Consider the following 23,448-nt stretch of genomic DNA (forward strand, 5'->3'; position numbering starts at 1 on the left):
ACATTCTTCCTAACTACTGACTACCTAACAGTTTAGACAGAAATCCTTCCAAATTCAAAATTGCTAAATGATACATGCTTCTGAATACTTAGAAAAACAAAAATATCAAATGTAAAGATTGGAACAGAAATGGTGTCAACACAGAGGAAAAGCACAAATTTCTGAGAAAAGAAACCAAGTATTTGAAAATAGAATGTATTCTTTAATAATGACTTGCCTGGCAGCACTGATCATTGCTCACACATAGAAAACATAAAAATTCTATCTGCATGTACCTTCATGGTGACACATTTAACAGGTGTGAATGATGAATACATATCATGTCTTAATGAAACAAATTCTTCCAAATTTTTTGTTTTTGTTTGTTTATTATTGAGACAAGGTTTTCCTGGAACTCTCTCTGTAGACTAGGTAGGCCGCCAACTCATAGAGATTTACCTGCTTCTAGGGTGCTGGGATTAAAGGCAAGTGCCATCACTGCCTGGTTTTATTTGTTTGCTTGTTTTTGAAGATTAATGTGCGTGCATATGTGTGTGTGCATGCACTTACACCAAAGGATACCAGAAGAGTACAGACATCAGATATTCTGAAGTTGGACTTACAGGCAGTAGTGAGATACCTATTATGGGGTGCTTAAAGCCAAACTGGGTCCTCTGCAAGAACAATCAGTTCTTTTACATAAAATAAAACTCCTACTTTTCACATACACAGACTCTCTCTCTCTCTCTCTCTCTCTCTCTCGTGTGTGTGTGTGTGTGTGTGTGTGCGTGTGTGTGCGTGCGTGCGCACATATACTTGTTTGTGTCTGTGTATGGACATATGCATTAAAGTCCATGTGCCCATGGAGGCAACGAGAGGAAATCTGATCTCCTTGAGTAGGATTAGAGGTGCTTGTGAGAGGTCACATGTAGGTGGCTAGGAATAAAACTCTACAAGAACAGTTTGTACTCTGAGCTTCCAAGATATCTCTCCAGCCCAAGCATATTTTAAATTGTGGATTGCAAATAATACCTGTCTGAATATTCTTTTGTCTTCATATTTTATCAATTTTGAAACATTTATTTAGTAAAATTAACACACCTGATTTCTGCCTCTCCGTTTCCCATAATTCCTTCTCACTAGGGCTTTATAATTCTCATTTTTCTTGGTTAAATAGTAATATAAAACACAATCAGGCACGCTCTGTAATGAAAAAAAAACATTTTATTTAATGTGTGCTTTTATTTCTATAATGAAAAATATTTTACTTAATTTTTATATATTTTATTTCATGTTGAAATGTAAATAAAATATTTTCAAGAAAATTTTCTAGTGTAACAAGATCATGAATTAAAGACAAAAACATATGGCCTTAAGTATATTTAGGCTAGACAAACAACAAGTGAACTATCATACAAGACATCTACAGTTGCTTTGATCCAAACTATGCTAAAGACACAAAGCTCTATCAGACACATTCAACATATTTTTGTTAACTAGTAATACATTCTCCTTCTCCTATACAAGTAAATAATCACTGTCTCTTCTAATGTTTTAATCAAAAACATTAAAGTTACTTGACTACAAAAATAAAAAATTTAAAAAAAAGCAAAAGGAAATCAGGCCTGATATTTAAACCAGAGAGCTAATAACTTTTAAAAATTATCAAAATTAATAATTATTTGGGGAACAGAAGATCAGATCAGTTTTGATAAATGATGAAAACTGCTTTTGGTTTTATGCTAAGGATTCCATTTACTTACATAATTTTTTAAGACTTTTTCTTTTTCTTTTTTTGTGGTTTTTCAAGACAGGATTTCTCTGTGTAGCTTTGGTGTCTGTCTTGGAACTAGCTTTTGTAAACCAAGCTGAACTCACAAAAATTCTCCTGCCTTTGTCTCCCTAGTGCTGGGATTAAAGGCTTATGCCACCACCACTTGGCTCAATTTTTTAAGACTTGTATGCAGCTCTGGAGAGCCTAGAACACATTATGTATACCAGGCTGCCCTTCTGTTTCTTCAATGCTGGAATTAAACACAGGTACTACTACACCCAGCAACATTTATTTCTAATTATGTGTATGTGCACATGTGTAGGTATGTGTAAGCCAGAGGTGTTAGATCACCCTGAACTGGAGCTACAATTGGTTGTAAGCTATCTTATGTGGGTGCTAGGAACCAAATTCAGGTTCTCTCTAAGTGCAGTAAGCACTCTTAGCCACTGAACCGTCTCTAGCCCCTGTGCTTGAGGTTATAATGCAATTATAATTATCATTTTATACATATTTTATGGTATTATAAAAAAATCACCAGAATCTTTTTACCTATCATAATCCTTTGTGAAATCAATTCTAATTAACTACTCCTGCTTGTTAGAACACACACACACATGCAATATCACAAGCCTAAAAACATCTCAGTCTAAGTTTTTCTTACCTTTCTTTCCAAGTAGGATGCAATTAGTCCAAAATTTTTTGGATGCTGGATAAACCTGAGTTTAAACAATAAAAAAAAGTACTAAGAATACATCACTCAACACCCTAAAGAGGATTTCTATAACATCACGGGGATTTCCCCGAGAAACTGAGAAAACAGGGAGAAAAAAAAAAAAAAAGAGGGCAGAAGAAAATATAAGAGCTGAAAGATGGGAAGGAGTGCTGTCTTCTGGATATGACATCACCATTGCATTTGTAAACTCAAAGTAAAATTTAGCTGCACAAAACCTGTGCTATAGAGTCTTCAAACGTTCCAGTGTGGAAGGGACAAGGCTCTCGAGACCACAATCCCAGTTGAAAAGCTACCGGCATTTAGGGGGAAGGAGAGCTATTTAGATCAGGCTGGCCTTGAACTCGGAGACACACCAATCTTTGCCTCACAAGTGTGGAGGGTGAAAGGCGCATACCACAACACCCTGTTGTTTCTAATTTTTTTTTTTCTCCTGAGACAGTGTTTCTCTGTGTAGCCCTGGCTGTCCTGGACTGCAGAACTCACAGAGATCTGTCTTTCTCTGCCTCCCCAGTGCTGGGATTAAGGCTCACATCCCCATTTCTTATCTGTCAACCATTGTCCAACCTACAAACTTACAGGAAGATGAATTTCTCTATTTCTCACACTATCTTTTCCAATGTCAAATTTGGATGGAAGTTTTGTGGAAATATTTCACTCTCAAGTAATGCAAAATACTTTTACCAATTTATATGAATGTCTATTAGAGAATAATTTAACCGTTAAATTACTTGTCCTTAAAGATCTCCTTTTCATGGTCAGTCCAAACATTCATAAACTGTCTATCTTTATAAACTTTCATCGGATCCTCCATAAGCCCATTCATATTGATGAACTTGACCCTTCTTTGTTCTGCATCAAACATCATAGGTGGAATCACAGAAAGCTGCCGCATTTGTTTCTCATTATTCTGCAAAAAATAAATGCAATTTAGTTAGAAAAATACTTAAACTAGAAATTTTAAAGGGCTATAGATTTTAAGAGTTTAAAAAAAAAAAAAGTTTCAGGCCAGGCAGTGGTGGCGCACGCCTTTAATTCCAGCACTTGGGAGGCAGAGGCGAATCTTTGTGAGTTGGAGGCCACCTGATCTACAAAGCAAGTTCCAGGACAGCTAGAGCTACATAGAAAAACCCTGTCTCAAAAACAGAAAGACAAAATTTTAAAAAAGTATCATTAATTTAATGACGATAATGCCATATATCATAGCATGTTACATGATTATTGCTTTTTTATAAGTTTTATTTTATCTGCCTGCATTTATTTTGTGTGAGGGTAAAAGATCTGGGAGTTACAGATAGTTGTGAGATGCCATGTGGGTGCTGGGAATTGAACCCAAGCACTCTGGAAGGGCAGTCAGTGCTCTTAACTGCTGAGCCATCTCTCCAGTCCTTATAATTATTTTTTATATTTATTTATTTATTTATTATGTATACAATATTCTTTCTGTGTGTATGCCTGCAGGCCAGAAGAGGGCACCAGACCCCATTACAGATGGTTGTGAGCCACCATGTGGTTGCTGGGAATTGAACTCAGGACCTTTGGAAGAGCAGGCAATGCTCTTAACCTCTGAGCCATCTCTCCAGCCCGTGATTATTTTTAACACATTTATACCAAATTATATAAATTACACACAGAAAATTCACCAAAAAAAAACCCTAAGACCTTTGGGTTGGTTTTGTTTGGAATATTTGTTTCTTTGTCATTTCTTTTTTTTTTGGGGGGGGGGGGGGGCGGAACAGAGTCCAGGCCAAGAATCTATAGCTCAGACTGGCCTCAAATTTGAAGTAATCCTCTTGTCACAGCCCCACAATGCAGAGATGAGGTACAAGTACAAACTACCACACCCAGCTTATCCTTTACTATTCTGAGGAAATCTTAAGGCAATTGATATTTGGAATCGTTTTATCTAGAAGACAGAAAACAATCGTCTCGTTTAAAAACTAGTCTCAACATAATTTTAGTTCTTTTTTTTTTTGACGTCAGAGAGCATCTTTGGGAGTTTTCCCCATTGCTCACTACTATATTCATGGAGATAGGGTCTTTTAAGCTTGCCTAAGCAGGTTGGTCTTGCCAGCCACCCTTTTAAGTACTGGAACTATTGGCAGACCAGCACACCCAAGCTGGCATTGACAGACTCTGGTCCTTACACTTGCACAGGAAGGGACTGTATCCTCTGAGCATCTCCCCAGTCTTTCATCCTCATTGTAGATGTAAAAAATAATCATAGCATGATTTTAGAGATAGAAAAACAGGTAACAAAGGTCTTAGGATCTTAAAGTCGTTCATCTTAAACTATTTAACTCACATAATACTAAATACTCTTTGCTAATTTAATGTAACCCATTAAAATTTAAATTTTGGGCAGTAGTGGCACACATCTATAATCCCAGCACTCGGAAAGCAAAGGCAGGCAGATCTCTGTGAGTTTGAAGCCAGCCTGTTCAACAGAGTAAGTTACAGGACAGTCAGAGCTGTTATACAGAGAAACCCTGTCTTGGGGGAAAAATAAATAAATAAACAAAATGTAATTTAAAATTTTAACACTTTTATCATTTTAATCTAAACCAGTTTAATCTATCGCATATGTATGTTTTTTTTTCAAAGAATACCTTAAGATATTTATAAACACAATTTGGTATATTTTTTTTTTTAAAAAAAAACTTGGTCATAAAGCTGTAGTATTTCTCTATATTTAAGGGTCTTTTTTTTCCCAAAATGATTTCCAAGTTGTCAAGTCCTTGCTAAGTGTCTAGTTCCAGAGGGTATATTCAATCAGTTTGAACACCAGTGTTTGGCACTAACACATCAGCTTGAAATCACTTCAACTGATAAGCTTCCTTGCAATGCTTTCAGATGTACCCAAATGAAATGCACAGAAATTTAATACAGATTTAGTCATTATAGAAATTATACCTACAAATTTCATATTATCAATCATGCATTTTCCAATGATTTTAAAACCAATATAGAATGGTTGTGTTTTAAAGCTCCTAAGTATATCACTCATATTGAGAGCATGCAAGACTATATGCATTATGTACTTAAGATTTCAAAAAACATCTTCCAACAATAACTTAAATGTATTGAAAAAAAGTGTATGTCTCTCTCCTAGCCTAGATAGAAATTGTGCTAATATGTGCACTAACATTGTAAGGACCAAAAAAAAAAAAAAAAGGCAAAGTGAAAGGAAAGAAAAACAAAAGTGCTGAGACCTAACACTTGGCCATTATGTAAAAACGCATGTAAATATCTTCCTTACATAGTGTGGGACATATCTCTGTGGTTGAATATTACAATCCTCCCAACAAAGGTTCAAAAGTCACTTCAGATTTTCTCCTCAGGAAAACAATAATCGGAAATGAGAAAGAAGGATAAAACCACTGGCACAAGTCTAATTTTTTTTTCTTTTCTTTTTTTTTTTTTAAGACAGGGTCTCTGTGTAACCCTGTCTGTCCTGGAACTCACGCTATAGACCAAGCTGGCTTTGAACTCACAGAGATCTACCTGCCTCTGCCTCCCAAATGCTGGGATTAAAGGCTATGAAACCACCACCAAGCACAAGTCTACTTTAATTGGTACAACGTTCTGAGTACCAAGGCAGCTCATGAACGCCATCATTTGATTTTCTACCTCCTTAAGGCTCAAGTGACAAGAGCTGATAAATAATTATATACACATATGACACACCGTGAATAGATGCAATAAAAACTTTAAAACACATACCAATTCAAATACACACTCTATAAGAACAGGCTATTTTCACACCCTAGAGGAAAACTAATACAAACAGCTTCTAAAATGTAAATAAATGAATACAGGCAGTATGTACAGACTAGTTAGAAACTTTTCTCTCCCTCACTATTAATTTAACTTAATAGGACTGAGTAATTTGATGGTACACTCCATTATTTGAGTCCCAGAGCCTAAAGCAAACATTAGCTTTTAATGTGGGCTGTAGAAATACGCTAGGAAAAGTAGACTTGATTCAATAGAAAGAGAAAAGAACATGGGACTCTGGAACAAGATTCAATATGCTGGCCACCTGGCTCTGCTTCCCACAGCATTGTGGCCTTGGCCATCCTGGAACTCCCTCTGTAGTTCAGGCTGGCCTCAAACTAACAGAGATCTGCTTGCTTGTTTCCTAAATGCTGGGATTAAAGGCGTACCACCACTAGGACGATCAGAACTATTTCCTTTACTATTCCCTGGTCTCTTGATGACAAAACAATCTTTGTGAAAATTTTAATCACATTGCTTGAATCCCAATAGTAGTTGGTCTTAGTCTCTGAAATCATTCAAGCATTATTATCTAACCATCTGCATTTACATATTGATAAACCTTTACCCCCTGAACTACAGGGCAGAAATGCTTAAATAACTAATGAATTAGCGTGAATTAATTTTCTTACCTCCTGCTCAGAAAGACCATCAATAATTTCAGAAATCTCATGCTCACTCCTAGCAATGGTGGCTGAAAGACCAGCTCCCCTCTGACCAACTCTAAATATGAAAAGGAAATACAAATATATTTTAAGACTTTTAATGAAAATGCAACAAATTATCATTGATATTGGAACTATGCAGACCACACTAGCCTCCAACTCACAGAGATTTGCCTGCCTATGCTTCCCAAATCCTGGAATTAAGGGCATACGCCACCACTACCTGGCTCAAAGTGAGATTTTTTTAAATAAAATATATTGCGTTCATTAATTAACAGTTTTACACATAAGCAACTTATCTTCATCGTATACACCTCCAGTTCTTGCCTCCTCATTCACATCCTCTTCATTCACATCCTCTTGTGGGTTTTTATGCTTAGTTTTTGTGTAACCCAGAGTCTCAATTACTACCATTTGTTGGAAAGCTAACTGATGTGTTGATCATGTACAGGTCTTATACAAATACAGAATACAAAATGGGACTTCTTTTGTATGTGCATCTGTGTGAGTTCACGTTCAAAATGCAGGTGTGCCTGCAAATGTGTGCAGATGCAAAAAGAACACCAAAGTTGATGTTGGGTATCTCCCTTAATCACTCTCTTCTTTATTAGGTGGGATTTTTTTTTAAACCAATATGAGTCAAAAAACCTACCCAAGATTCACTGAATATTTTCAAATGGTATACATGAGTCACTACCAAATTATCAAAAATTAAGTATTAATACTGAGATTTAAGTTAACATGTTGGACTAGGTATACAGCTCTGTTGGTAAAGTGTTTACCCTGGATGCATCAAGACCTAGGGCTGATCACTAGCACCATAAAAAATGAATGAATGAATAAATGAATGAATGGTTATAATACTCAAGTTAAAATAGTGACACTGGGCTGGAGAGATGGCTCAGTGGTTAAAAACACTGGATGTTGTTCCAGAGTACCTGGGTTCAATTCCCAGCACCCACATGACAGTTCACAACGGTCTGTAAATTCCAGTTTCAGGAGATCTGACACCTTCACACAGACACTCATACAAGTCAAACACCAATGAACATAAAAATTAAATATATATCTAGATATACATCTAGATAAACAGACATTTAGAAATTTAAAAAAAAGGAGTGGGACTAGTAATGGGGAACCTGTATTAAAAATAGAACTTACTGTCCAGGTGGTGGTAGCACACACCTGTAATCCCACAACTCAGGAGGCAGAGGCAGGTGGATCTCTGTGAGTTGGAGGCCAGTCCGGTCTGCAAAGTGAATTTCAGGACAGCTAGGGCTATTACACAGAGAAACCCTGTCTTGAAAATCCAAAACCAAAACCAAAATAAATAAATAAAACAAAAAAAAACCTTATTGATATCATGCTGTAAAACAGTATTTGTACACTGAAATATGTATTGCTCTAATTGTTAATAAATAGCTGATTGGCCAATGGCTAGACAGGATTTTGGGGGGCAGAGAGAATGCTGGAAAAGAGTCTTAGGAGTCTAAAGGAAACACAGAAATAGGATGAATGTGCCATACCAAAATAAGGTACTGTCACATGGCAGAGGATAGATAAGAAATATGGTTAATTTAAAATGTAAGAGTTAGCTAGTAAAAAGCCTGAGCTCTCGGCCAAGTTTATAAATCTCTAGATGGTTATTTGGGAGCAGCTGCCAAAACAAAGAGAAATTCTCCCTGCAATGTCATGTCTATCTTTTGTCTGAATTCTAAAGTATAGAAAAGCAAGCTTGGAAAAATACACTGAACATTTCTAAAATGTAAGGAAAAACAGTGAAGAGAGAAAGTCAACTTTTAATATGTTTGCAAAATACCTATTTGTACCTTTTGTGGGAATTAGTGATGTTGTTTTACACCTATTCTCTTAAAGTAAAAAAAAAAAAAAAAGTGTGGTACATGGTAATGAACATCTTTAATCCCAGCACTTGGGAGATAAAGGCAGATGGATCTCTGGAAGATTGAAGACAAACAGATCTCCACAGCAAGTTTCAAGCCAGCCAGAGCTACATAAAAAGATTCCATTTCACTAAATAATTTATATATGTGTGTATATATTAATTTTTGATATTATAAAAACAATTTGGGGAAAGTTTAGTAGGTAATTTTTGACATTATTATAATATATACAGGTATGTGTATATATATTCAGATATATGCATATACATACTTTTTTTATATATCTTAAGTATGGCAGTGGTAGAGGCGCACACCTTTAATTCCATTACTCAGGAGGCAGAGGCAGGTGGATCTCTGAGTCTGAAGCCAGCCTAGTAAACAGAGCAAGTTCCAGGACAGCCAGGAAAACACAGAGAAACTATCTTCAAACAATGATCTTTTTTATCTCATTTTTCATTTTACGTGTCTCACTACATGTATGTTGTTGTACCATACATGACTGGTAACAATAAATGCCAGAAGAAGGCATCAGACCCCATGTAACCAAATCTAGGTCCTCTGCCAGAATAGCAAATACGCTTAACCACAAAGGTCTCTCATTAGCCCCATAGAATTTTTTGATTAATAATCAACTTCAATCTGTTTCATTATGTTTATGATTATCAAGGAACATTCAGTTCTGTTCTTGTTAACTGTCATTTTGGAAAAAAAAAAAAGTACTTTTTTGAATTAAAGATTTGGGCCAGTGATAGCTCGGGTCAATTACCAAAACCTACATGGTAGCTTCAGCTGTCTGTAACTCTAGTTCCAGGGATTCCAATTCTAGCCTCCACAGGCACCAGTTGTGCATGTGGTACATAAACATGCATGCAGATAAAACACTCACATGCAAAAATAAATAAATAGAATGAAAGGAATTTTCAAAATATTTACTTAGATTTAACATGAAAATTAAATATTAAAAAACAGTATTAAATTCACTAAAAAATAATCCTAACTGGTTCATAAGGAAGTTTTTAATTCTACCTAAGAGACAGCAAAATAGTTCATGGGTTTGTCACCAGATCTGATGACCTGAGGCCAATCCTATTTGATAGGAGCAAAGAACTGACTGCTACCATTTGCCCTCGGACTTTCACATCAGTGTTACTATGGGACATGAGCTTCCCACATGCACTCAATAAAAAAATTAGTGTAATTTTAAAAACTTAAGTTCAACATTAAAAATTCTTGCCAGGCAATGGTGGTACACACCTTTTAAATCTAGCACTTACAAAGCAGATACAGATGTCTGAGTTCGATGCCAGCCAAAAGAGCCAGGATTGCACAGAGAAACCCTGCCTCAAAAATCCAAAACTTCTTTATGATGTAAAGGTGAAAAATTAGAATTACTAAACACCAAACTACATACCGTTGAAATCTTTCTTGCTGTTCTCTTTGTTTTCGAATTTCTGGAAACTGCTTCTCATAGTATTCCCTTGTTTTGCTTTCTTTTGCTTTCCTCCGGGGATTATTTTCTATTCTGTCCACCTTTTTCTCCCATGCCTCCATGAGCTGATCATAACGCTGGCAGATTTTTTGTTCCTATTAAACACCCGTAGCAAATTAATAACAATTAAACTGAACTCTATGATTTGGTAAGCCTTTAAAATATATTCCATTTCTTAAGATGAAAACGGAAGTACATTTGGCTTGTATGACAAAGCCAAGAATGACAATTTGTTCTTGGTCTGACAGGAGAAATGGAACACTTTCCTTACATGAAAACACAAGGTGTACTTTCCCTGCACTTTTCACTAATTATCACTACACAAATTAACAAGCTCATTGACAACCACTGGTAGTGTCTAACCTTCTATTTTGATTGTCCTGATAACATGCCTCCATTGTCAAAAAGAAAGGAAAATCAGAAACATAGCATCTAGTCTAACCCAGTGGTTCTCAGCCTTCCTAATGCTGTGAACCTTTAATACAGTTCCTCATGTTGTGTTGATTCCCAACCATAAAATTATTTTCATTGCTATTTCATAACCATAATTTTGCTAATGTTATGAATTGTATTGTAAATATCTGTGTTTTCCCACGGTCTGCTTGTTAAACCTCCAAAGGAATTGTAACCCACAGATTGAGAACCGTTGCTCGAATAGATCTTAAATGCAACTGTTCAGCATTGTTTGGTACCTATCTAAACTGTCAGAGAAAACATGCACATTTAACAGCTTCTCTATCATTGGAGGGTGTGATTTTTCACTTTTTTTTTTCATTTTATTTACTAATATATTCTCTGCTAGAATAGAAAAGGCTAAAACTAGCTATTCATCATCATAAGAAGAAATCTGGTTAAGAAACATGAAATCAAGAATTAGTGCTTTTGGCTAAGCAAGTGAATTACAATTCCATTTTCCATTACGGGCATAGAACTATGTAAATATCTGATACCCGGAAAGAGGACAGTGAGAAGGACCTTAGGAACACCGCTAACTTTAGTCACCTAAGAGTGACCGGACAGAAGACTATTTCCTCACACCATTCCCTCATCATTCCTTCCAACACCCATGTGCCTTTTGTGCACTTCACATATTTTCTCTTTCTAGTCCCAACACCATAAGTAAAGTAAGTCAACACTGTCATCATCCACAGTGAAGCGATCATCTAGTAAATGTGGGCCACACAATTTCTGTTACTTTCCAAAGCAGAGAAGATGGAAGCCAGGACCTGGTCCATGCTAGGTAAGTGTTCAGATCTTTCCATGCATTCCCAGTGTTGCAGCCAGATGCAAATTCTTTTGTTGTTGTTTGATATAGGCTTTCCCATATCTCAGGCTGGTCTCAAATCCACTTTGTAACAGAGCATGATTTGAACTTCTGATCTCCCTGCTTCAACCTCTCAAGTGCGAATTACAGGCATGTGATACCAAACAGTTTATTTGGTGCCAGGGATCCAATCCAGGGCTTCAATTCTTGTTAAGCAAACACTCTACCACTAAGTTACATTTGCAACCCCAGATGTAAATTCTTAAAATACAAACCTGAACTTTATACCACCTCAGTTTAAAAACTTAAAAAGAAGTGCCCTCTGAATTTCATACAAAGTCTTATAGATGGCCTCTGAACACTGTGTCGCTGGATCCCAGTGTCCCTTATCACCCCCACCCTTCCCAGCTCACTCACCCTATACTCAGTTCTGAACCTGTCCCATTAGCTATTTCGCTGAATCTCTTCCCTCTGCTTGTATAAGTTTGCAGAATATTGGCTTTCCTGGTTAGTGGCCCTCCCTGAATCACATCTACTTTAGGCATCTGACTTTACACTCTTGCTTTATGTATGAGATCACATTATAATCACAATACTGAACCTGCCTGCTGACATATCTGCTTCCTAAGAGTCAAACAGTATGGCAATCTTACTTGCTTTTCTGGAATAATATGTGGAACATACACAAATCAGTAAACACATAAAATACAATTCTTCCAAAGCATGAAAAAGTTTATGCTCCAGTGATTACACAACCAGAGGACGAATTTAGCAAATACTAGAATTACAATAAAATGACTGAAGAAAAAAGCTGGTTTCTCACTTAATATTTATAGGTTTTTGGGAAGAAAAACATTCAATACCAGTTATTTAAGATAGTATATAAAGGATAACACTGGCAAATACAAATTACAAAAGTGTTACAGCAAATAAATTGAGCTTTACAATTTGTTAAGCTGTCAGGTCATTAAATATATGGTAAAGTTCATTTCAAAAACAGGTTCAAAGAATTTCATTTTATTAAAAATCTGAATTTAAATTGTATCTGTAAAATTAGTATGAACATATTACAAAAATAAGGATATTCTTTGAAACTTAATTTTTATGTTTATAACCATAAAACTTTTAGACAGCAAACTGTATAATTAAATGAGAAACTATTCAATCTGAAGACACTGACCAGTTAGTTTTTCCTAAGGCCAGAGAGCAATGTCTCATCAGTATGACCATTAACTTACCAATATGTGTTTGAGTCCTAACAGACTGAAAGCAGATGTTCTACTTATTAGCACCCCTTTTTTTGACTACTCACCATTTTGATGAATAAAAATATTACATAAATGACTAATGAAATTAATTTGATAATGATGTTAAATGTGGTATTACAATGTTACTAGGATTAGACTCATATTTAAGTCACACATACAGTTACTCTCTAAATCAGCATTTGTTCTCAATATAATCGAGGATCGATTATTAATGGGAAAGTGAAAGCCTAAATGACATGAATGGGAAAGCTGTACAAATTTCAGTTAACAAGGATAGGACCTCACCCTTTGTTTTCTTGCATGATTTCTTCTTTTAAAAAATAAAATGAGTTTTTTCCTCATCACCTGGTTTCTAGAAGAGAAAAATATGGTTGCAGAACATTAAGAAAAAGCACAACTTAAGCTGTGTTCACTTTCTGCAGACATTGGAGACAGGCAACCCACTTAAGAACTTATGGTGCAATCAGAGTTAATCTTAAGCTTTTTCACCCTGCAAAATAAAACTGCATAATTTTTGCAATCAGGTCTAAAATTCCTGCCATTCTATAACAAGATAATACAGTTAACTTTTAATTCATGCAACTAATTTTGACACATATATTATTTTCAAATTATAGTTAAGGGATAACTAATTCTTAAAAATTCTGATGATAAAACATCTTCGTATACTTTGATAAGGAAAATAAAAGAGAAAAGAAACCTTTTGCAGGTACTTCCCTCCTAGGAGAATATACACCAGCACATTTAGAAAGATGTGACTGCTACTCAGAACAGAACATCTCTCCCACAGACATGACACAACAGTCTAGGAGCAACAAAGGGCAATCTGACAAGACGGAACATTTCTCACATGTCTTAATAACAGTGTCACTTTTTAACGTGGAAGCACTGTAACCTTTTAAAACAATGTCATGCAGGTTCAAATATATAAATATTTATATCCCACCTACTTACAGAAATAACTCCATGCTGATTATTCAGACATAAATACAAAGCCAATGAAAATAGAAATAAATTTTTGGATTATGTGTCACTCAAGAATAACAATGACACTGGCTCCACTCAAATAATCATAGACAATCAGTAGCTAGGTTAATGACAAAGCAGTCAAGAGATGAAAAGAATTATTAAAAATCACATTTGCTATTTCATACAAAGCAAATGTTAGTGGTGAAAGAATAGCTACTGAATGATTTACGCAGATGTGTGTATCTGAGAACTTCAAAAGTAACATACAGTGGACCATTGCTATGTATCAATTTACTCTGGTTGCAATTATATGCTACTCAAAAATAAATATCAATCAGTAAATAAAACTTTAAATGTCTACTAAGAATTTAAGTGAAGTCAGCTAGTAAGTACTCATCTCAACACAGTCTAACATAGGCAATGTAAATAACATAAAATAAATAAAAAACAGTGCAGCTTTCCAGCTTACATTGAAGGAGAGAAGACAAAAGACAAACTGAAGTTTTGTGGGGAAGTCACTAAATGTAGCCAACTACATTTTAACTGTTATCCTCCTTTTAAAAACATTTAAACAGCTCAGTAGTATGAGTTTAGCCTAATCTCCTAAAGGTTCTCAAGACCATGGCAATATCTCACAGAAAAATTCTTAAATAGATGACTTTATTATGAACCATTACTTAACAGAAGTTAAAATTACTCCAATTGTAATAGTTGTCATGCACACTACCATGCAAACATATTTGCCACCAGTTCTGCAAAGTAGTCAATTACTGTACACTCTCAGATATTAAAAGAAAAAATATAAATAATGATGTGCTCATTTGCAACTATAATAGTAAATAATTATAATGTTCTGGATACACTTTTAAATGCATATAAATAGAAATATCACATTTTTTTTACCAACTTAATAATAATTCACCTAAAATGCTCTAAAAGTATGATAATTAACAACAATTAAAAAAAAAAACCTATCTAGCTTCTCTTACTTCAATCAGATCAAGAAATTAAGTTTACTTTTCACTTATTTTCTTATTCCAAGATCTGCATCCATAAAAGCCTGGTAGTAGGATGAGCAAGGCAAAGCAAACTACATTCTGGAACAGCCTCCTCACCCACATGAGGGGACTGAGCCTTCCAAGGCACCAGGACATTAAATGGCAGAAGGGTCTACAAATACCGTCATTAGCAAGAGTCATGGAAGGGATTTCCCTAGAATAGGGTTTTGAATAATGATAAAATGATCCGTGGCACTTCTACTTTGCAATGGCAGATGTGGCTTGGTGGGGGACGGTGTCATCACTAGTCTTAAATGAAAAAGCTTCATTATCTTACTTCATCATGCGCCTTGCAGGTACTCCACTGAAAAAAACACAAAACAGGAGGCAAAGAATTCAAGCCTCAAGGTAAGCCATTTCAATGTTAAGTATCCACCTTTTTTTTTATACTAGCAGATTATAAAACCAGCTAGTTTATGCAATAATTTATTTTATTTTTTGGCCTCGGAAACTCAAATCTGTTACCCCAACCCCCAAAAAACCAGAGGAAGATAACATATAGTAAAACAACAGCAAATTACACAAATCTAAAACACACCTACACTATTATAATAATGTCCGCAGATAACAAAAATGATTTCTTTATAGAATATATGTTCTTAAATTGAATTCCAAAGATGGTAAATACTTACGTCTTGATGTTCTCATGGTACACCTTGGTATCTGATGGCTGGTTATAGAGTGGCTATAAAATAAATGACATTCATGTGTAGAGTGTTGCACTTTCTTATAGTAACAAAATAATATTTTATTGTGAGACTACCTAAATGGGCTATACTGCAATATCCTACCAAAACCTGCAGATGTCAGGTTTCCCTGTAACCCCATCTCCTTCTGCTTTCCTACTCCACTAAGGAAATATGCAAACCTACTGTATTTTATAAGTAAGCCTCATCATAATTTTAATTTCAAAGGCAAAAAGAAATTACACACTATCCTTATCCTAACAATATGTTCGATAAGCTCTCTCTATTTTCTTGAATTACTTCTTCCTCCTACTACCTGATGGCATGAAATGGCTGTTCAGGCAAAACATGCTCAGGATAATGCTAAGGTAAAAGTAACTAAGTTTACTCACAATTATCTTAGGATTATAACAAACTTTCTGCCAGGCTATATATATATATATGGCTTTGGAGCCTGTCCTGGAACTAGCTCTGTAGACCAGGCTGGTCTCGAACTCACAGAGATCGGCCTGCCTCTGCCTCCCGTAAAGGCGTGCGCCACCATCGCCCGGCATAGGCTATATAATTTTTATCCAAAAATAAATGGATAGAACATTTTAGCCCAAGGAAAATAATGACATTAGAAATTAAAACAGAAATTTCTTACCAGTTCAACTTTTGGGCCAAGACCTTCAAAAATTTTATGAGCTTCTTCTGCTTTTTTCTATGGAGAAAAACATTATTGTATTGATAATTAAAAATTATATTAACCCAAAGAAATACAATTGCCTATTTGAAAATACTTATCTAAGACTAGTCTGCAACTGAATAAGCATGCTAGACATGGCGTTGGCATCCTCTAATTTCAATTTTCATAAGTTTCTCTCATTAAAATTTAATCAAATATCTAGTCAGAATCTAATATCTGTAGTGAGAGTAACACAAACAATTAGGAAGTTAATAAAATATTGGGAATATAGAGAGAAGAAATAAAATTCAAATTGGAAATATACCAAAGTATATCAAATATTTAATTTATGTTGCTGTTAGTAAATATTTAAAAGCATAAAGTACAAAAAGAAGCATATAATAAGCTTACTTTCTAGTTCCAAGAAACCTAAGTAATAACTGAAGAATAGAAAAATACCTAGTTTTATTCCAAGCATTATTTGCAGTAAAATAAAAGTTTAATCATATATTTAACGTGCCATTTTCAAAAGCAGAATAATCAAAACAAAAATATCCTATAACAGGATCTTCCTTGCTAAGACCAAATTAACTGGAGCAGCAAGGTAGCTTGTGGCTAGCTAAGATGCTTGCCATCAAGCCTGACAACCTGAGTCCCATCCTGAACCCACAAGGTCAAAGAGAGGACTGACTCATCAAGTTATTCTCTGTCCTCTCCATGTGTTACACATGCACTGGCACAAATACTCACATGAAATAAATACATAAATGTAAAGCTTTTAGCCTTTGAAGGATATGGCTGAAATTTTTTTTTAATACAAAACCCTCCCATTGGGCTGGGTATGTAGTTCAGTTATTAAAAATACTTACATAGCTTAGGCCCTGGGTTCAATTCCTTGCATCATACTACACCTCACGTTTTCATATAATTTTTAGTCTAAGTCTAGATATGTAAGTAATTCTTCAAACATATCGAGTGAATGTGTTCTATGTGCCAAGCACTTTCTAGACACTAAGAAAACAATGGGGGAGGAGGAGAAAAGCAATTTCAGTATAGAAAGATTGGTTTGAAAGGCTCATAGATATTAGAGAATAGGTGTACTCCACATATAAGACAGATAAACACTAGACAAACAAAATAACCTGGGAGCAAAGGTACTAAAAGACACTTAATAGATCACAGGAAGCCTCCTCTGGTAGAATACTACCAAGAAAGGAGTTTGCTGATTAGGCACAGACAGGGCCAGAGAAGTGGCTCAGTGGGTAAAAGCATTTGCTGAACAAGCCAAAAGATGAGATTTGTTCCCAGTACATGCAAGGAGAGAACTGATTCCACAGTTACCGTCAGCCCAGTACATCCATATGTATGTGTAAGTAACCACATAGAATAAATAATATATTTTAACAAGTGTAAAGTTTGGGCTACTCTGTAGAAAGTAAGAAATAAGGTTTTGTTTGGAGAATTGTATAATAGAAAACAGGTATGAAGGATGGGTTACAAAGTAAAAAAAAAAACTGTAGGAATGAGATATAGCAGTCATGTGCACAGAAAATTCAACTTCAGCAAAAGGAGAGAAGGGAAGCAACTGCCCAGGATAATATATAGGAAACAGGATGTATTCTCTTTAGAGACTCTTTAAACATACATGGTGTGACTAAGGGAGGGAAACACCCAATTTCCGGGAAAATAACATGACAGGAGGATGTTGGCACACAGAGTAATTCCTAACACTTTTCCTTTCTTCTATGCCATATGCTGTGGCAAATGAGCCAGCCAGACTATAAACTACTTCCACAATCTTCTCCATTGCATACTAACAACCATTGTCTCTTTTATTTTTACTGACATTGGAGCACCTACAAATACTTTGGGAACATATAACTGAACAGAGATAAAGCAACTCAAACTGTCTAAAAAAAAAAAAAAAACATAGTTTAGGAGAATAGTTTAGAGAGAAAACAAACTTAAGTCTGAGTTCAAATATGAACCAAGGCAGCTTTTCTCTCATAAAGCTAGCTTTAATGGTCTCCTTTTAGGCAGTTTTCTTCTTCCTACCAACTTTGTAAATAGAGACTTTTTATATGTAATAATGGTTTCAACTACTTCAGCCACACTGAGCATAATTCCCAAGAGTAATTAGACTGCCACTATACAGGAATAACTGGAAAAAAAAAAAGTGCTCCTGTCATTATCTCATGTCTTCTGGCCAGTGGCATCAGGACAGATAGAGTTACTCACTTTAATAGGTCACAAAAGCAGTGAAAGTCTTACAAAAGGCAGCATGTTGAGAAGCGCAGAGCTGACAGAGATGCCCAGAGAGAAGATTCCCTCAGATTCCCTCTAGAAGTCCCTATTTTAGAGCTACACAAGAACAACTCAAAACAACAACAACAAAAAAAAAAAACACCTAGTAGAAAGGTCTACTAAGAAAACATGGCTTGACAATTTACTAAGAGTGAGTTAAAAACATTTTTCTTTCTTTCTTTTTTTGTTTGTTTGTTTGTTTTGTTTCTGGAGACAGGGTTTCTCTGTGTAATAGCCCTACCTGTTCTGGAACTAGCTCTTGTAGACCAGGCTGGTCTCGAACTCACAGAGATCCACCTGCCTCTGCCTCCCGAGTGTTGGGATTAAAGGCATGAGCCACCACCACCTGGCAAGAACATTTTTCATCCATGAAAAACACTTTTCACTATAAGAAGCCATGACTCATACTGAGACATCAAGTTTGGCTAGTCTTTGCTTTGTGGAAGGAACAAGAAACCAAAATGAAATGATCAAAACAGAAAAGGTCTAAAATGAATTTTCAAGTCTGATGATGGGCATTAAGAAATTTAACTACCTAATGAAGACATGTATATAATTAAACACAAATTAAGTTCTCTATCAGATCTTAATATTTTCCAGTCTTCATGCCCCATTAGGGAATCACAACATTCATTAATTTGTAATTGTTTAACTTATATAACAGTTTATTTAAAAAGGTAATCAATAAGTATCACTGAATCCATTTTATTTTAAAATGAACTAATACTAAATTTTTAGATATAAAAAACCCATTGTCTATTAATTCTAATCTCTTACATTATCATAGAGGTTCCAAATTGACCATAAAGGTCACCAGCTTATTAAAGTATTTTGTGGCTCTGACGGGTATTTCTTAAAAACCAGAAGATTTGCCAGGCATGGTGGAACGTGCCTTTAATCCCAGCTCTTGGAAGGCAGAGGGAGGCAGATCTCTGAGTTCAAAGCCAGACTGGTCTATAAAGTGAGTTCAAGGAAAGCTAGAACTGTTACACAAAGAAATCCCTGTCCAAAAAAAAAAAAAAAAAACCCTTAAGATATAGCATAGAACCTCTCAAACAAAGGGCATACTTGTCTATTCTGACCTACACTCTTCCGCTAGGTATGACATAAGGTGGAACTTATTTTTTTTTTTTAAATCTTACTATCTTCCAATTTCATTAGATTTACTATTCTGGCCAGTCAATAAACTGTACTCATTCTAAGCTCAGACAATTAAATATTAATTGCCTATATTTTTACCAGCATCTGACATTTATCACACAGAAGCATACTTTACATGATTCTCAGTTATCTACCCATGTACAGATATATGAGTTCAAGATTATTTTTATATGTTTATTTAATAATGGAATTAAAATTATTTTTTAGCTTCCCTGTTGTCTTGATTGGAGTTTCTATTGCTGTGAAGAGACACCATGACCACAGCAGCTCTTTTATAACATTTAGTTGGAGTGGCTCGCTTACAGTTCAGAGGTTCAATCTATTACCGTCATGGTGGAACATGATGGTAGGCAGGCAGACATGGTGCTGGAGTAGTAGCTGAAGTCCTACATCTTGCAGGCAACAGGAAGTAGTATGTCTTCCTGGAATAACTTGAGCATAGGAAACCTCAAAGTCCACTCTCACAATGACACACTTCTTCCAACAAGGTCATATCTACTCCAACAAAGCCACACTTCCTAATAATGCCACTCCCTTTGGGGGCCATTTTCTTTCAAACCACCACACCTGTTTTTCTTTGTAGTGTGTGTGGTGCATGTAGAGACCAGAAGCTGATGCACTGTACCCTCTTCAGTTCCTTATCGCACTTTTTTTGAGGGTGGTATGGTGATGGGAGGGACAACACCGTGTCTCATTGAACCCAGAACTCACTACTTTGGCTAGGCTGGCTGGCATGCAAGACCAAGGGATCCTCCCATCTCTAATTCCCCAAGGTTATGATCACAGGCAAGGCAAACTCAGCTTTATATATGAATGTTAGGAAACTGAGCTCATATCCTCAAGCTTGTACAGCATGTACTTTACAGAATGAAGCATCGCCCTAGCCCCTACTTTTTTCGTGTGGATAGAATTTCATAATTATTATTTACCTTAGAACATATTATTCATACAAAAGGCTCAGAATACCAATATACTATTTTATTACCCTAACACCACAGAATGCCTTATTTTTTTTTAAATGCTCTTCCACTTTTGACACTTTTTATAGATTCAATCTATTACCATCATGTACTCCTGACTTATTTAGAATTAGTTCTTCAGGTACACTCCCTAATTTCCTGCCTTTATAAATATTGCTAGGCTTGCCTCCCTCTCTTTAAGTTTTCTATTGTGATACGTAAGCTAATTAGGGTCCTGTGCATGCTAAGGAGGTACTCCACCTCTGCACATCCCGAGCTATTAGTTGCTTTTCTTATGACCAATATCCCTCTCAGATCTGGCTATCTGTATAAAACATACCAACTGATAAATCAACTCAGTACAAAGCAAATAAATTCAAACAACAATCCTGATCTTTGCCTTTATGATTACCCTTAGTTATTAAATCTTACTAATAATTAGGCTCCATTATATATTCTGAAATCAAGTCTTCTAGAAGTCAATTGTTAAGCTTCTCTGAGGTAACATTTCCTTTATATTGAAGTAAAATAAGCTGCCCTTTAACTGCAAGTTACAGAGCCAAGAAATGGTCAAAAGCCAACACTGTCAATACAAACACAACTCACAGAACTATTTCCTGAATTTCTTAAGTGATGGAAATTTGCCAACTAAGAGAATGAAACAAAAAAAAAGTTTTAATAAAAATAAAAAAGAAAACCCACCTAAAGGTCAAAGTCCACACAGAATTTTTTTGTTTTTTGGTGTTTTTGTTTGTTTGTTTGTTTGTTTTCTGAGACAGGGTTTCTCTGTGTAACAGCCCAGGCTAGCAAGGGCTACATAGGGATATCCTGCTTTGAAACAAAACAAAACAAACTTGCAAGCAAGCATGATGACACATAACACTTAGGAGACAAAGGCAGAAGGGTTGCTTCAACTCAAGAGGTTAGCCCAGTCTATGTAGCTAAGTACAGAGTTCCATGCTATCCAGAATGCACTGTAACTTCATGTCTCAAAAAATAAAAAGAGCTGTTTTGTATACCTATCAGTATGTTTATGATAGCAGAATCAGCTGATAAAATTCTAATCAGTGAATTAACAATTAAACAATATATAATGTAAAACAGAACTCATGTTTTAATGTAATTACAATAGAATATAGTCAGAACTGGGAAATCCAGAGTCAAATAGGTTTAAAGCATATGTTGTCGGAAAGAATAAACACTTACCCGATTCTCATCATAAATAATTTGGACAATACTACGGTGTTTCTGTTCCACAGGAGGAGGGGACACAGGCTTCTCCGGCTCAGGAGGTTTAGCTGCTTCTTCTTCGAGCTGTTGCTAAGAAATCCGGAAAGAACTGTCAAACATCTGCTGCAGATCACTCGTCAGTAGCCAGGATAACACATGCCACTGTGCACTTCTTGTTGTTTCTATAGGGTGACTATTTCTCTACAAGAGTCTCAAGAATCCAAGAGCTCAAGGCAAAATAACCAGATGCATTTTAATACTTAAGTATCATAAACCATGCTAAGATAGACAAACAGACATAAAACAAAAGGAAAAAACTTTGACTATTTCAATTCTGATTAAGGAGAAACTAAGTTTAAGGAAAGTACTTACTATAACTGTATCACAATAGCCTTTGAAAACATTGAGAAAAGTTACATGTTACAGATACATGGTATTTGTAAAGGTTTGTTGTGAACAGTATGGTAGGAAAGGGTAAAAGGACTAATTCCTAGAAATTAACAGTATGGTGTACAAACCCAAACTTTCTTTTTTTTAAAGGGTTTTTTTTTAAGATTTATTTATTTATTATATATACAACATTCCTTCCATGTATGCTTGCATGTCAGAAGAGGGCACCAGATCTCATTACAGATGGCTGTGAGCCACCATGTGGTTGCTGAAAATCGAACTCAGGACCTCTGGAAGAGCAGTCAGTGCTCTTAACCTCTGAGCCATCTCTCCAGCCCAAACCCAAACTTTCTATCTATGTAATATTGCTCTTGTCAAGAGACACTGAACAACTGGTATATGAACTACAAAGCAAAAAGCTATCTATTAGGCTGTGTTTGTCAGTCTGTCTAGGTTTAAACCTGAAGGCATGATCATAATAATTTTTCCTGGATACTTAAGTATCTAGGTCACTCATACATGAAATAGGGATAACAACACTATTTAACCTGCAGTTTTTAAGTAAGGATTAAATGACCTGTACTCGGCATATACAACTCTAAATGCTCAGTAAATATTGCCTATTACTATAAACAGGAATTTGCTTTTATTGCCTTTTTCAGCACCTGAAACCTAGTAAAAGCTAAGCAAATATCCACATTGATTATTAAGTAATGATAAAGTCTAGTATAAGGGGAGAGAAAAAAAAATGATCTGTACTAACAAGACCAACAGTGAGGTTCTATAAGTTAGGCCACACCCAGCTGAAAAGAAAAATCTTCCCAACAAGGTCTGGGGATGTACATAACAAGGTGGGGAGAAGTGAAGAAACACAGAAAGAAATGTGGGCTAGGATGATAGTTCAGTTGGCAAAGTATTTGACTAGCATACACAGAGGCCCAGAGTTCATTGATCACCAGACCAATGGAAAAGTAGCTAGACTTAATAGCACACACTTTTAATCCCAATGCTGAGAAAGCAAACACAGGTAGGGGCTCATATGGCCGGCCAGCCTAGCCTAATAATGCTCCAGGCCAATGAGAGACACTGTCCCCATACTAAAGTTGACAACACCTAAAGAACCACAGTTGAGGCTGTTCTCTAACCCCACCTGAACACACAGGCTCAGGTACACAGT

The 23,448-nt window shown here is 35.7% G+C and overlaps 1 protein-coding gene across 26 annotated transcripts in view; it reads right to left on the minus strand.

The window, feature by feature from the left end:
• Ncor1 (nuclear receptor corepressor 1) overlaps nt 1–23,448 on the minus strand; it is a 164,671-nt gene that overhangs the window by 89,670 nt on the left and 51,553 nt on the right. For 18 of the 26 annotated variants that reach the window (XM_050163639.1, XM_050163640.1, XM_050163643.1 and 15 more), the window contains exons 6-15: nt 21,858–21,971; nt 16,207–16,263; nt 15,507–15,559; nt 15,152–15,178; nt 13,133–13,199; nt 10,238–10,410; nt 6,893–6,983; nt 3,215–3,393; nt 2,415–2,469; nt 1,081–1,182 (exon numbers count right to left, since the gene is read on the minus strand). In XM_050163639.1, the coding sequence (XP_050019596.1) occupies nt 1,081–1,182; nt 2,415–2,469; nt 3,215–3,393; nt 6,893–6,983; nt 10,238–10,410; nt 13,133–13,199; nt 15,152–15,178; nt 15,507–15,559; nt 16,207–16,263; nt 21,858–21,971 (918 nt within the window). Of the gene's footprint in view, nt 1–1,080; nt 1,183–2,414; nt 2,470–3,214; nt 3,394–6,892; nt 6,984–10,237; nt 10,411–13,132; nt 13,200–15,147; nt 15,179–15,506; nt 15,560–16,206; nt 16,264–21,857; nt 21,972–23,448 lie in introns of those variants that run through there. The other 8 variants (XM_050163658.1, XM_050163655.1, XM_050163654.1 and 5 more) reach the window with 2 other exon arrangements.

Source organism: Alexandromys fortis, unplaced genomic scaffold (assembly GCF_014885135.2).
Source record: "Alexandromys fortis isolate MF-2015 unplaced genomic scaffold, M_Fortis_MF-2015_v1.1 scaffold_149, whole genome shotgun sequence".
Taxonomy (NCBI): domain Eukaryota; kingdom Metazoa; phylum Chordata; class Mammalia; order Rodentia; family Cricetidae; genus Alexandromys; species Alexandromys fortis.